Source organism: Octodon degus, unplaced genomic scaffold (genome assembly GCF_000260255.1).
Source record: "Octodon degus isolate 3935 unplaced genomic scaffold, OctDeg1.0 scaffold00156, whole genome shotgun sequence".
In the NCBI taxonomy this organism is placed as follows: Eukaryota; Metazoa; Chordata; class Mammalia; order Rodentia; family Octodontidae; genus Octodon; species Octodon degus.
In genome coordinates this window covers 6,481,698-6,493,209 of record NW_004524732.1, presented here as the reverse complement: position 1 = coordinate 6,493,209, position 11,512 = coordinate 6,481,698, and the positions used below count along the sequence as shown (strand labels likewise).

The following is an 11,512-nucleotide window of genomic DNA, read 5'->3' as shown; positions in this document are numbered from 1 at the left end:
TGTCTATAATCACACTGAGGGGTCCCAAATTTTTCAAAACCCAGCATACCCCCCGCATTGTTCTTTCCCCTGAGGGGCTCAAGTTTTAAAAACTATGGTGAGATTTTAGTATCTGTAACCAGTCAGTGCCCCTCATGGTTGGCACATGGCAACCCATATTACTGAACACACACAAAGCTATAGAGTTGGGTGTGGTGGCACACACCTATAATCCCAGCACTTAGGAGGCTGAGGCAGAAGGTGGCTCAGTTCAAAGTCAGCCTAGCAAAACCCTGCCTTTAAAAAAGCCGGAAGCTCTAGTTAGCCTGTGCAGCGCTGAGAGGAGTTTTTGCTGGGTTTGGGTGAGGGGGAACCCACAGGCCCCTTAACTCCATGGATCCGCAGGGCCTAGATAATGGATTGAGAAACATCAGCCTGCTTTTAGACACAGCTGATGTTTATTAGGTTATTTATAATTTGACTACTTTTTTTCTCAGTACTTAGTGGAGAACATCTTAAGGAAGGAGCCTTCCAGAGCCTCGAGATCTGGGCTGCGGTCACAGACTGTGCAGGAGGCAGGCTGAGGGCCTTCCAGGAGCCCTTCAGTTGAAAGGGAAGCAGCGGCCCCCAAAGCATCACCATTCTCGCAGCTGGTGCTTGCTTGCTTGCTTCTTTCTCTACTTCTGCTCTTCCTGAAAGAAAGGAAAGCAACAGTTCTCCAGGCACACAGTGCAAGTTTTGTGGGGTGCTTCTCCCAAACATGGCAGCTCTGAATAGCTCTGATTACTGACATGCACTGGACACTGACCATAGTTCTGGGACCAGGAGCCCCAGGTACAAAAAAGTTCCATGCCAGCAAGAAGCACACAGGCCAAATTTTGGTGTGTGATCGTGCATGTGTGTGTGTGTGTGCGCGCGTGTGTGCATGCGCACTTTATAATGGCAGCAGTAAGAAAGGTCATTGAGAGGAAGCAGCAGTCACTCAGATGGAAAGACAAAGGAAGACTTCCTCAGAGACACTGAAGAATGCAAGTGAAGACGGCTGTTGGAAGAGCAGTGAGTGCCTGGGATGGATAACAGTGAGGGTGACTCAAGGAATAACAGCGGGCCTGTGATCCCAAGTACTCAGGATCAAAAGTCTGAGGCCAGCCCTCTAAAATATAAAAAGGGCAAGGGAAGTGGCTCTTGGGAGGGCACTTGTCTAGCAGGCAGGAAGCCCTGGGTTCAGTCCCTAATACTATTCAAAACAAAACAACCCTGGCAACAGTTCACTCTGACAACAAAGAAGGCTTGGCCCTCTCAGGTATTTCCTGAGGTTAAGAAGTATGACCACATTCATGGCAAACCTAAATGCCAGACGAAGGTGCCTGGGGTGTCCTTATCTATGACAGCAGCACTGTGGGGCAGCACATGTTAGAGTGGGAAGAAGCTGGGCCTCCAGGGAGCGGGGGCATGTGCAACGTACCAACCCTGACCCCATGCACAGGCTGTACCAGTGCAGCGCTTGGCAGAAGAGTGCAGCTGGCGGAGGTGAGGGCCTGCCCATGTCCGCACCCCAGGATGGAGCCTGAGCTGAAGCAGTTAGGGTGGGAGTGTTCTGCGCATCAGACTGTCATGAAAACGTGAGCTGACAATTAGGGTGCATCTGAGGCTCCTGAGACGCTGGCTGCTCAGATCTTGGCTCGGCTTAAGAGAGCCCAGGGAGTTTCTAAGTCAGTTAAGTTACCCTCATCCAATGTAAAAAGCACTCTCACCCAGTGGCCAATTCAGCACCGCAGCACTTGTGTGTGCCCTGCCAGGCACTGCCAGGCCAGGATGGCTCACAGGCCCAACCTCCACCGCCCTGTTCCCATCCAGGAGGGGGTAAGCTGGGGGGATTGGGAGGGAGCCAGGTCCTACCTTAGTCATCATCATCGTCATCCTCTGGGACAAAGATATCATGCTCCTCCAGCAGAGCCGCGAAGTTCTTGCTGATGAGCGTCCCAACATAGAGAAAGGGGATCACAATGGAGAACACACGGAGAAGACCGAAGGACATCTGCAGGTCAGAGTGGTGGCGGTGAGCCCCAGAGCCCACCTGGGCAGGACCACACAGGGCCTGGCCCTCCTGAGGCCAACTCCTGTGAGCCCCGACCCATCACAAGCAATTTGATTTTAAGCCCTTTGAAAAATTTCAGAGCAAGAAAAATAACTATAAGATCATGTGATTTTTGTGGCCATCCAAACTGTTACCAGAAAGAAAAATGTAAAATATCCTAGACATTTAAAAATTAAGAACAATCTGCTAATCACTTGCATCAGGTGAATACTGAGGGCTGAACTATGCTCAGCTCTACTTGAATACACTGCATCCATGAAAGTCCCAGAAAGTGAAGGAATATTCTCTAGTTCCATGATGCCTGAGAGATTTGACTTAACATTAAATTTTAGAAATAGGTGTATTTGAAAATCGAGGATGTCTTTTTAAAGAAGACTATTAAGACAGAATGGAGAAGTGTCAGTAAAACCTCACCAAACTCTCCCAGGAGTTTACCCCCAAAAGAATTTTTTAGCAGTTCCCTTTTCTAAGGCGGCTGCTGTGAAACTGACCCGCAGTCAAGTCTGTCAGCATAAGTCAAACTAAGTTTCAAATAATTTGTTCTTGCTTTTTACTTCTCACACAGACCTGCAGTGAAAAAACAAACCTCTATTTGATATACGGTGTAGTCTCCATTTTCCTTAGACCCAAGAGTCGCGAGGCCAAGGAGTAGCATTCAGTGGTGGAAAGAAATTGCACCCGAAAAAAAAAGAAAGAAAGTGGGGCCGGGACATGGCTCAGTAGAATAAGCGCTTGCCTGGCAAGCGCAAGGGCCTGAGTACAATCCCCGGTTCCGCCAAACAAAAACAGAAACTGCACCCCATCAGGGTTGTGCGACCTGACTCAGTCACTAGTTTCACCATGGCCCAGTTCATTTGTAAAAACTGCTTGCCATAGTTCCCACACACCTCTCAGGACTGTACGTCACATGAATTAAATAGGTTACAATTAAAAAAATAATAAGGTCCCGTCCCACCTTCTCATTATTTACAAACAAGTCATTATCTCATCCGTCAACTGTGAAGCACCCAGAGATTTGGACGTGGTTGTCTAAACTAAATGCATAACACAGTCTCCACAACTCAGTGGCATCGGGCATCACACCCCTTACGGTAAAATACAAGGTCTGCCCTTGTACAAAATACAAGGTCTGCCCTTCAACTTCCGCCGCCAAGGTCCCTGTTCAACACCGGCTTTTTAACCTTATTCTCCTACAGGTAAAATTTAATAACCTATTAGTGCAAAGAATTGTCCTTAGTCCGCCTTCCATTCTATAGAGAGCCTATGATTGGTCTCTGCTCCTGTCAGTCAACGTCGTCCTGCACTCACTCCTCACAATGATTGGCCTCGGCCCCTTCGCCCCGCCTCCAGGCACTCACTTTCACCGGTTTGGGCAAAATGGCGCCGCTGCGGGTAACGATGACTGACCTCGACGATATCAGGCTCCGACCTGAACCGCCCCGTACGGCCGCTACATCACCACCTTTCCTCAAGTTTGCCCCGCTCCGGAAAGCTCCAGATCGGAAGGTTCCCAAAGTCAGCCAGCAAGCTACTCCGGATGCCATCTTCCAGTTCCGCCCCTCACCCTGGCACGCGCACCCTGCCACTCGGCCCCGGCGCCGCCTTCACGAATGGCTCCGCCCAAATCTCGCGATGTTGTGGGTGACCCGAGAACCCCATCCTCACACTAGCGCAGTGCCCGCGCTTCCTGTGGCGGTGGGAAAGAGCGGCGTGTTACTCAACCCACGTGATGAGGTCAAGAGCACGACGCCGACGCCCACTTCCGCCTCACGCACCCGCCATCCAGAATACTATTGAAATAAAAAAAGGAACCGAAAAGAGCAGTAATGGAACACTTCAGGGTTTGAATCGTGTTTAAAAAAAATACAAGAAGAAAGCTAACCAGTGCCTGTACGTGTGCGCGGGGCTGTGGCTGCGGGCTGGCAAACGAGCCTAGTGGAGGTTTTGCCACTAAGAAACTGGATTTCTAAGGAGCCTGCCCCTTAGCTCAGCTGTGTAAGTGCCTGCTGAAACAAAGCAGTCAGGCTCAGGATGCTGTGTTTCGATCCCCACATCCTACCAGACCTGCCCTGAAAGCATCCTGAACCCGCCAGAAAAAAAGAAACTGGATTTCCGGCCTTAATTCAGTTGCGACTTCTGGTGGTGTCCATAGCTGTGGCCATCTTCCAATGGCCCATGCTTTTAATCCCAGCACTTGGGAGGCTGAGGCACAAAGATTGTTCCGAGTTCGAGACCAGCCTGGGCTACAAAATGAGCTCAAGGCCAGAATGAGCTGCATAGTAAGACCCTATCGCAAAAAAATAAAAGTAAATAAATAATAACAATTTTAAAAAACTTTAGTGTTTATTGTATTTAAAAAACACTGTAACGGTAAGAAAGATAACAAAGGCTTCAATATCCATATAAAATAAAGTGCAGTGGATTATGTGGGTCCCATACAAGACTGGGAAAGAAGTTGGGTTGGACAGGAACCTGCGCAGGGCCCTGGGCAGTTTCAGCCTCCTTGTGATGAGGAGAAATCTCAGTTTTAGGCCTACTTGGATCCTCATCTGGCTGCCTCGGGCCCCAATAAGCAAAGGAAAGGCCTAGGTTTTGTGTTTGGGGGAAGAGGAAGTCTCATCCCACCAGCAATTACTGCCACAGCTGGAGGCTGGCTCCAGCTTCTTGCCTCTCAGAAGAACACACGGCACAGTGCTAGGGCGAATCAGTGAGGGTTCTTGGCAGGTAAACCTGGAGAGACACAGGCCTGGGCCAGGGTCCCCAGACAGTAGGTTTCCCCTGAAGTTTCGGGAGTAAGAACACTTTTATGGGACCCCTGCTGGGAGAGAAGAGTTTACCATAGGCTACTGAGAATCCTGTGTCCAAACTTATAAAATTCCCAGAACTGAGAATCAAGGAAACAAGCTGCCTTTCTTGGGGAGCCACCGACCTCCCCAACTCCCTAACTTCTGGCCTGGCAGTGACAAAAGCTGGCAGCGGAGGACAGGACAGGAAGGGTTTCTGTTGGCTTCTGAAAGCTCACAGTCCCTGCTGGGCCATGTCCAGCACCATCTATGGTCAGGACATCCAGGGAGAGTGGGAGAAATGAAAGGAATCTTTTTTATGGACAGAAGGCCCCCTCCTCCAAGAGCTCTACCCAAACTACAGTGGGAGTCTCAGCTCACTCTTCTCACCCCCAGAAAGAGCTGGCCCCAGGACCTCCTCTGACAGACATGGATCCACTTTCTCAGATAATGCACAGCCAGCCTCTGGTAATTTAAATGCACACAAGACTCCCTATGTTGGAAATCATGGTCATAGGGTCCAATGTGCAGGTCAAAGGTGGGCCCACTTCCTTGATGTCCAGCGCAGGGTCCCACAGCCACCCTTCCTCCCTGGGTCTCAGGAAACAGAGGTTGGCAGTCATGGTTCGTCAGCACTCTCCGCACACAAGGACAGACAGGAAGCTGGAGGAGGCCTACAGAGCAAGAGGCAGCGAACAACCCCACACGTGCCCCCATCCCACCCCAGCAAAGCAACCCTGCGAATGAGTAAACATTTAACTCCTGAAGAAGACTTGGCCCCGGTGTCCCAACCAGCAGGACATGACCAGAACTCATAGGGCCCAGGCTCAGGGCTCATCCTGTCGCTTGCATCCCGCTTGATTGCCCCTGTCCCTCTGCTGCCACTCCTGCCTGAGCTGCACTATCTCCTGGCCATACCAGTCATGCAGGGTAGAGAAGCAGGAGGTCTCAGGGGACACAGGACTCTGCCCCCTGCCCAGGAGGAGGCTGGTGGGGCCCTGCAACTCCCACTCTGGCAGATCCCGTGCTCCTGGTCTGCAGCCTCCTCCTTCCCCTGCACCCACAGGGCTGCAGTCTCTGGGAAGAAAGTGACCATTTTCCAGGCCTGAAGATCTGTGGTCAGAGGCCTGCGACTTTGGGCGGCTGGCACCGACCTTCTGGGACATACTGCGATGCAAGGCCAGGCTCCTGCGGGCATCATGCAGTTGGCTCTCCAGCTCACGTACCACCAGGCGCATGTAGCCAAAGCTGGCCCGAGACAGAGCCTTCACCCAGGCCTCCTGGGCTGCCTGTCCATCTGCAGCCAGCAGGTGTGGGCGCACTCCAGGGGCATTGAAGCGGATGGCGAAGGCAAACTCCTCGGGTACCGGAGCCTCGGCCAGCTCCACCGTGCAGCCTTCAAGCACCACCAGGCTCAGCGGGGCCCGGGCCTCACGACTCTCGAAGGAGAACAGCAGGTTGCCCTTAAGAACAAACCAGCATCTTCTGCCAGTGCCGCTGGGGGTAGGGGGCGTCCCTGGGGCCCCCCAGGTACGCAGGAAGCCCATATGGTCTGCTGGGGAGTCACTCAGGGCGTAGTGGGCCACACTCCTCTTGTTCAGCTTCATGGTTCCCAGAACTGAGAGGTGAGGGAGGAATCAGTGCATCAGAGAGGGAGGCAGCGCCAGTGGGGAAGGGCCCACCGGGCCTTGGGCCCCTGCTCTCCCGCTCTGCTCCCGGGCTCCTCCTTTTCACTGTGAAAGGGGTGAGTCTTCCCAGTTTGTGCTCCCAAAGAGATGTTGAGGGTCACACAAAAAACTGGACATCAGCTGGCCCGGTGGTACACACCTGTCATCTCAGCAGCCTGGGAGGCTGAGGCAGGAGGACTGAAAGTTTGAGCCCAGCCTAGGCAATGCAGGAAGTCCCCGTTTCAAATTTAAAAATAAAAAGACCTGAAGATGAAGCTCAGCCCTTCTTGGATTCAAGCACCAGCACCCACCCATCTATTCCCCCTTGCCCAAAAAAAAAAAAAAAAAAAAAAAATTGGATTATAGAATATTCAGGAAAAAGGAGGCCTGGGAAATAGTTCAGTAGAATAAGTGCCTGCCTGGCAAGCTCAAGGTCCTGAGTTTAATCCCCCATACCGCAAAAAAAAAAAAAAAAAAAGCATATTCAGGAAAAGATAATGTTACTATATCCGGCCAGGAGGCTTGGCAAGGCCTCAGGGTAGCTTTCTTCTAACCTGTTTTCTTTAAATGTTTTATTAGTGCACGTTTCCCATACATGATGGTTACATTCACTGTGAGGAGCTATATATGGGCACAACACAGCTTCATTCTTTTTATGTCCCCTTCCCCTCCTCTCTCTCTCCCCCTCAGTGTGGATTTTAAAAACCCAAATAAACGAAGTAAACGCACTTGGCACTCTGGGAGACAGAGGCAAGAGGATGAAAAGTTTGATCCAGCCGGGGCAATGGAGGGAGACCCTGTCTCAGGAAAAAAAAGAAAAAATCAAAGTGCTGGGGATGTCACTCAGTACAAAGGCACTGGGTTCAACCCTCAGGATTAGAAAAAAAAAATTTAGAGAAACAGAAATAGAGGGCCAGCGAGATAGCTCAGTGGATTAAGTGCCTGCCTGGCAAGTGCAGGGACCGGGGTTTGATCCCTGGCACCACATGTCAAGCCAGCCCTGCCCCCGGGTGCACTGAGCAGGCCCCTGAGACTAGGTATGGTGGCACAAGCCTATAATCCCAGGCCTGGGGAAGCTGAAAATAGGACGATCACTAGGAGTCCAAGCTATGTAATGAGACCTGTACCAAATACATAAAAAGTAAAAAGAAAAAAGAAATGGATCCCTGCTGGGCTGAAACAGACCCCAAATTTCAATGGCCCCTAAGCTGGGGGCCTCTCCTCGCTGAGGACAAAGATCCAGGCTTTCCATAATGTCCCTGGGCCTCCAGTGGCCGCTCCGAGGGGTTCAGCATTATCGTTCAGGGAAAACCTGCAGCCTCTGGAGACAGGTGCAGCCTGGGCAGGCGGTCGGAAGCACTCTGTAAGGAAGCGTATGAGGCCAGCCGGCTGGGGTTCAGCTGAGGACAGCCACAGCCTCCGACTCTGGTGCCCCCAGGCCCCTCCATGACACCTCATCCAACTGTCCTTGCTCGTGGACAACGGAGGGGAGGAGCGAAGGCGCAGTAGGGCCAGTGAGGGCTGCACTTGGCCGCATCTTTGGGGTCGCACTTACCAGAGAGCTCCGGCGCGGGGGTGGGGGCGGGGCCTCTCGTCAGGGGGTTCCAGGGAGGCTGCAAGACAGTCCTCAAAGGATGAGAGCTCGCACCGCCTTCTGTGCAACTCCCCAACTCCTGCAGCCCCAGGAAGGCGCCCCTCCTGCCCCACCCCCTCCTCCAGGGCCAGGCCCCCACGGGGTGCTGGGTCCTGGGGTCCTGACCTTTATGCTTCAAACCTCAGCTTCCTGCCCCCAAGGTTGGGTCACAGTGACACCCTCATACTGCTTTCCCTTCTAGTCCTGTCACAGTTTATTTGTGGGCTTTAATTTAAATCACCTAATACTCAGAGAAACCTAGTCTGATCACCGTAGCCAGGGCGGCCTGATCGAAGGTCACTGACCAGCAGTCACCTTGTCTCGGGTCTTCTTGCCTTCATTCCACAATGATCTGCTGTTTTTTGGTTTTGGGTGGTTTTTTTTTTTCAACAGGGTCACGTTACGTTCAGGATGGCCTTCAACTCGTTATGGAGCCGAGGCTGGCCTCAAACTTCCAGAACTCCTCCTGCCTCAGCCTCCCAGACCCTGGGATTACAAGCTTGCACCGCCATGCTGGGCTCCCAGTGACCGCCTTCCTGTTTCCTCGGCGGCTCCCAGCTCCAGTGTCTAGGGCCAGGCTTGACTGGGCTTTTAAAGGTACCTTCAGTGTCCAGTACCTTAGCAGATATGTGTTGGATTCATGCTTCCACATCAGCGTACACAGCAAAGTCCTCCACCCTTGGGGAGCTGAGACGGGGATGGGGAGGTGTGACACGAAGTAAGCAAACAAAAACAAACAACTAGTGGCTAGGCATGGTGGTGCACCTGCCATCCAGCCCTTTGGGAGGCTGAAGCAGGAAGGTTCCAAGTTTGAGCCCAACCTGGGCCATTTAAGTGATGTAGCAAGATCCTATCTCAAAATAAAAAAAAAATAAAAAAGGGCTAGGGGATGTAGCTCAGTGCAAAGACCCTGCGCTCAATCCCTGTACCTGAAATAATAAAGTGAATAAAACAATAATTAATAAAACAATAACTAGCTAGGCATGATGTAATAACAGCTCTCAGGAAGCAGAGGCAGGAGGATCACTGCGAGTTGGGGGCCAGTTTAGCCCACTTAGTAAGTTCAAGGCCAGCCTGCACTGCAAAGCGAGACCCTGTCTCAAAAACAAAAACGAAAAAGAGGAAAACAATAACGGAGATCCCGGTGTCTACGGAGGGAAAGCAGCAGGCCCTGGGGCAGGGCGGGGCCGCCTCCGTGCAGCCGCCCAGGAAAAGCGAGGAGGAGGCGGCGGCGGATTCCCGCCGGGACCCACGCCGCCCGGGTTCTTCCGCTCCGGGGCCGCCCGCTGGGGCCGTGGGGCCGTGGCCTCGGCCGCTGCACCGAGATCGCCGCAGCCCGGCCCGCGTCCGCGGCTCCCGCCACGTCCCCGCCACCGCCGCGGCTCTCACCTCCTGCGCCCCGGCTCGGCTCGGACCCGCGCTCCGCCAACGTGGCTGAGGGAGCCCAGACCCCGCCCGAGCGGCTCGGGTTACCGCCCGGCCCCTCCCCGCCGCGCTCACCAGGCCTCGGGAGCCGTGAAGACGCCTCTAGATCCACGCAGGAGGGAAACTGAGGCCCAGGCGTGGGGGCCCGCCTGAGCCACAGAGCGGGTCCGTGGAGGGGCGGTGTCGAGCCTGGGCCCCACCTCAGGCTGTCCCTCGGCCTCCCACCCAGCCCACCGCTGGAGAATTCCAAGAATCCTGGAGAATTTGGAATCTTCTTTCCCCGCCCTGGCCCTTTTGTCCCGCAGAGCCAAAGCGGGCCATCTTTTGGCCCAGAAGCCACTTAAGAGCGAGCTCCTACACAGCCTGCAAAGCCCAGAAGAGCTACCTAACCAGGCTCCTCCCTGCCTCAGGAGCTTATCTCCCCCAGCAGGCCGTGGCCCCAGGCCCTGCCGGGAGTTGGTGGAGATGCCTAGGCCCCTGTACGTGCCGACAGCAGGAAGCTGGGGGTGCCACAAGCCCTGGAAGCTCCTGGGCGCCTACATCCCTTGTTAGCTTGAGTTCCTGCCTCAGTCTTCAGCTCTGCAGTTCGTGCAGCCTGCGCTGCTCTGCCGGCTCATCCAATAAACTTCCTCATGCTGGTGCTTTTGTTTCTTGTGCCTCTCATTAAATTTCGTTCCATTAGGAATCTAAGCTATAATAAATGACAGAAACTGTAATACATTGAGTTGTGGGAGTCAGGAGGTTGTTTTTGTTCCTGTTTTGGTGTTTTTGAGACAAGACCGGGGTGGCCTCAGAACGGTGATCCCCTTGCCTCAGCCTCCCTGAATTCTGGGGTTGCAGGTAGTTTCAGTTTTAAGTAGAATCAGAACCTGACGCCAGGAGGACCCAGTCAGACGGCCCTGTCCTTTCTGCCTCTGATGAAAGTATTCAGTCAAGACACAGGCCGCTGTGCAGAAGTCTAGTCAGAGTTTATTGGAAAGCAGATCCAGACAAGAAAGTAGACAGTGCCGCACGGCCCCTACAATGAAGGTGGATTTGTTGGGGTTTTGTTTTTTGCCTTTCCATCTTTTATTACTGCAACAGCTTCATGTTTTATTTAGCCTTCTGACTCTGTGCTTGAGCCTTCACCACTTTCACCACGATTTTCTGCTCTTCAATAAGGAAAGCGCGCTTGATCCTGTCGCGGACACACATGGAGCCCCCATAAGCCCCGCTGACGCGCTTCTTCGTCTTAGACAATCTCGTAAGAACTTTAGGCCGCACAGCTCGAACCCCTCGAAGTCTGCCTGGGCATACATCACATGCAGATTTGGGGGCCTTCCCACCCTTCTTGGTATAGAGGTAAACAGTTCTATTCCCTGGGGTTCGGGACAGCCTCGTTTTGTTGGAAGCAGTGTTGTAGGAAAGCCTACGACGGTACATCAGGCGCTGGACCATCGTGAAAGCCTAAACTCCAGACACCGCACCCGCAAGAGCTGACGGTGGATTTGGGTGTCGTTTTACGTGCAGGAAAGTCATTTCTGGGGCGCAGGGAACTCTCATGATCCCAGTTTTAATACACTGTGTATGCTGTAGGCTCAGCAACATTTTTCTTAGGGGATGCTTCAAAATGGCAAGATCCTAAAATGTCTTCCTTGTTCTTTTCAGAGGGTCAGTGTTACCTCAGGGGCCTTAATTACATAAGAAACTTCCAAGGGGCTGACGATTTAGCTCAGCAGTACATTCTTGGTACCAAAAGAGAGAGACAGAGACAGAGAGAGAGAGAGAGAGAGAGAGAGAGAGAGAGAGAGAGAGAGAGAGGAGAGAGCCGGGGCATTCAGGAACCCTGAGGGCCTTGTTCTGGAAATAGCCAGCCAGGTGGCCAGGTCGCGGGGGGATGTGGGCAGTGTGCACCCTTAAATGCCCCAGTTGTCTGTGGGATGCTCTG

At 52.9% G+C, this 11,512-nt stretch overlaps 2 protein-coding genes and 1 pseudogene across 3 annotated transcripts; all 3 read right to left on the bottom strand.

Moving 5' to 3' along the window:
- Positions 1–412: 412 nt before the first annotated feature.
- Positions 413–3,702, bottom strand: Smdt1 (single-pass membrane protein with aspartate rich tail 1). Its single transcript, XM_004642585.2, has 3 exons — positions 3,436–3,702; positions 1,879–2,017; positions 413–671 (listed from the first exon to the last, which is right to left on the bottom strand). The coding sequence occupies exons 1-2, from the start codon at positions 3,619–3,621 to the stop codon at positions 1,880–1,882; spliced, it is 324 nt and encodes a 107-aa protein (XP_004642642.1). The 5' UTR covers positions 3,622–3,702; the 3' UTR covers positions 413–671; position 1,879.
- A 743-nt stretch (positions 3,703–4,445) lies between these two features.
- Fam109b (family with sequence similarity 109 member B) lies at positions 4,446–8,171 on the bottom strand. Of its 2 annotated transcripts, none has more exons than XM_023702665.1 (3): positions 8,083–8,171; positions 6,597–6,711; positions 4,446–6,481 (listed from the first exon to the last, which is right to left on the bottom strand). In XM_023702665.1, the coding sequence occupies exon 3, from the start codon at positions 6,465–6,467 to the stop codon at positions 5,688–5,690; it is 780 nt and encodes a 259-aa protein (XP_023558433.1). In that variant the 5' UTR covers positions 6,468–6,481; positions 6,597–6,711; positions 8,083–8,171; the 3' UTR covers positions 4,446–5,687. The 2 variants fall into 2 exon arrangements, with proteins under 2 accessions (XP_023558433.1, XP_023558434.1); XM_023702666.1 differs by having other exon boundaries at positions 6,597–6,744; positions 8,083–8,168.
- A 2,469-nt stretch (positions 8,172–10,640) lies between these two features.
- LOC101563869 lies at positions 10,641–11,193 on the bottom strand (annotated as a pseudogene).
- Between the last annotated feature and the right edge of the window lie 319 nt (positions 11,194–11,512).

Excerpts from the sequence above, each read along its gene's own strand:
- Smdt1 (XM_004642585.2), bottom strand. The coding sequence starts at position 3,621 with ATGGCATCCGGAGTAGCTTGCTGGCTGACTTTGGGAACCTTCCGATCT. Across the intron at positions 2,018-3,435 it reads TTTTGCCCAAACCGGTGAAA|ATGTCCTTCGGTCTTCTCCG; the intron begins GTGAGTGCCTGG and ends TCTGACCTGCAG.
- Fam109b (XM_023702665.1), bottom strand. The coding sequence starts at position 6,467 with ATGAAGCTGAACAAGAGGAGTGTGGCCCACTACGCCCTGAGTGACTCC.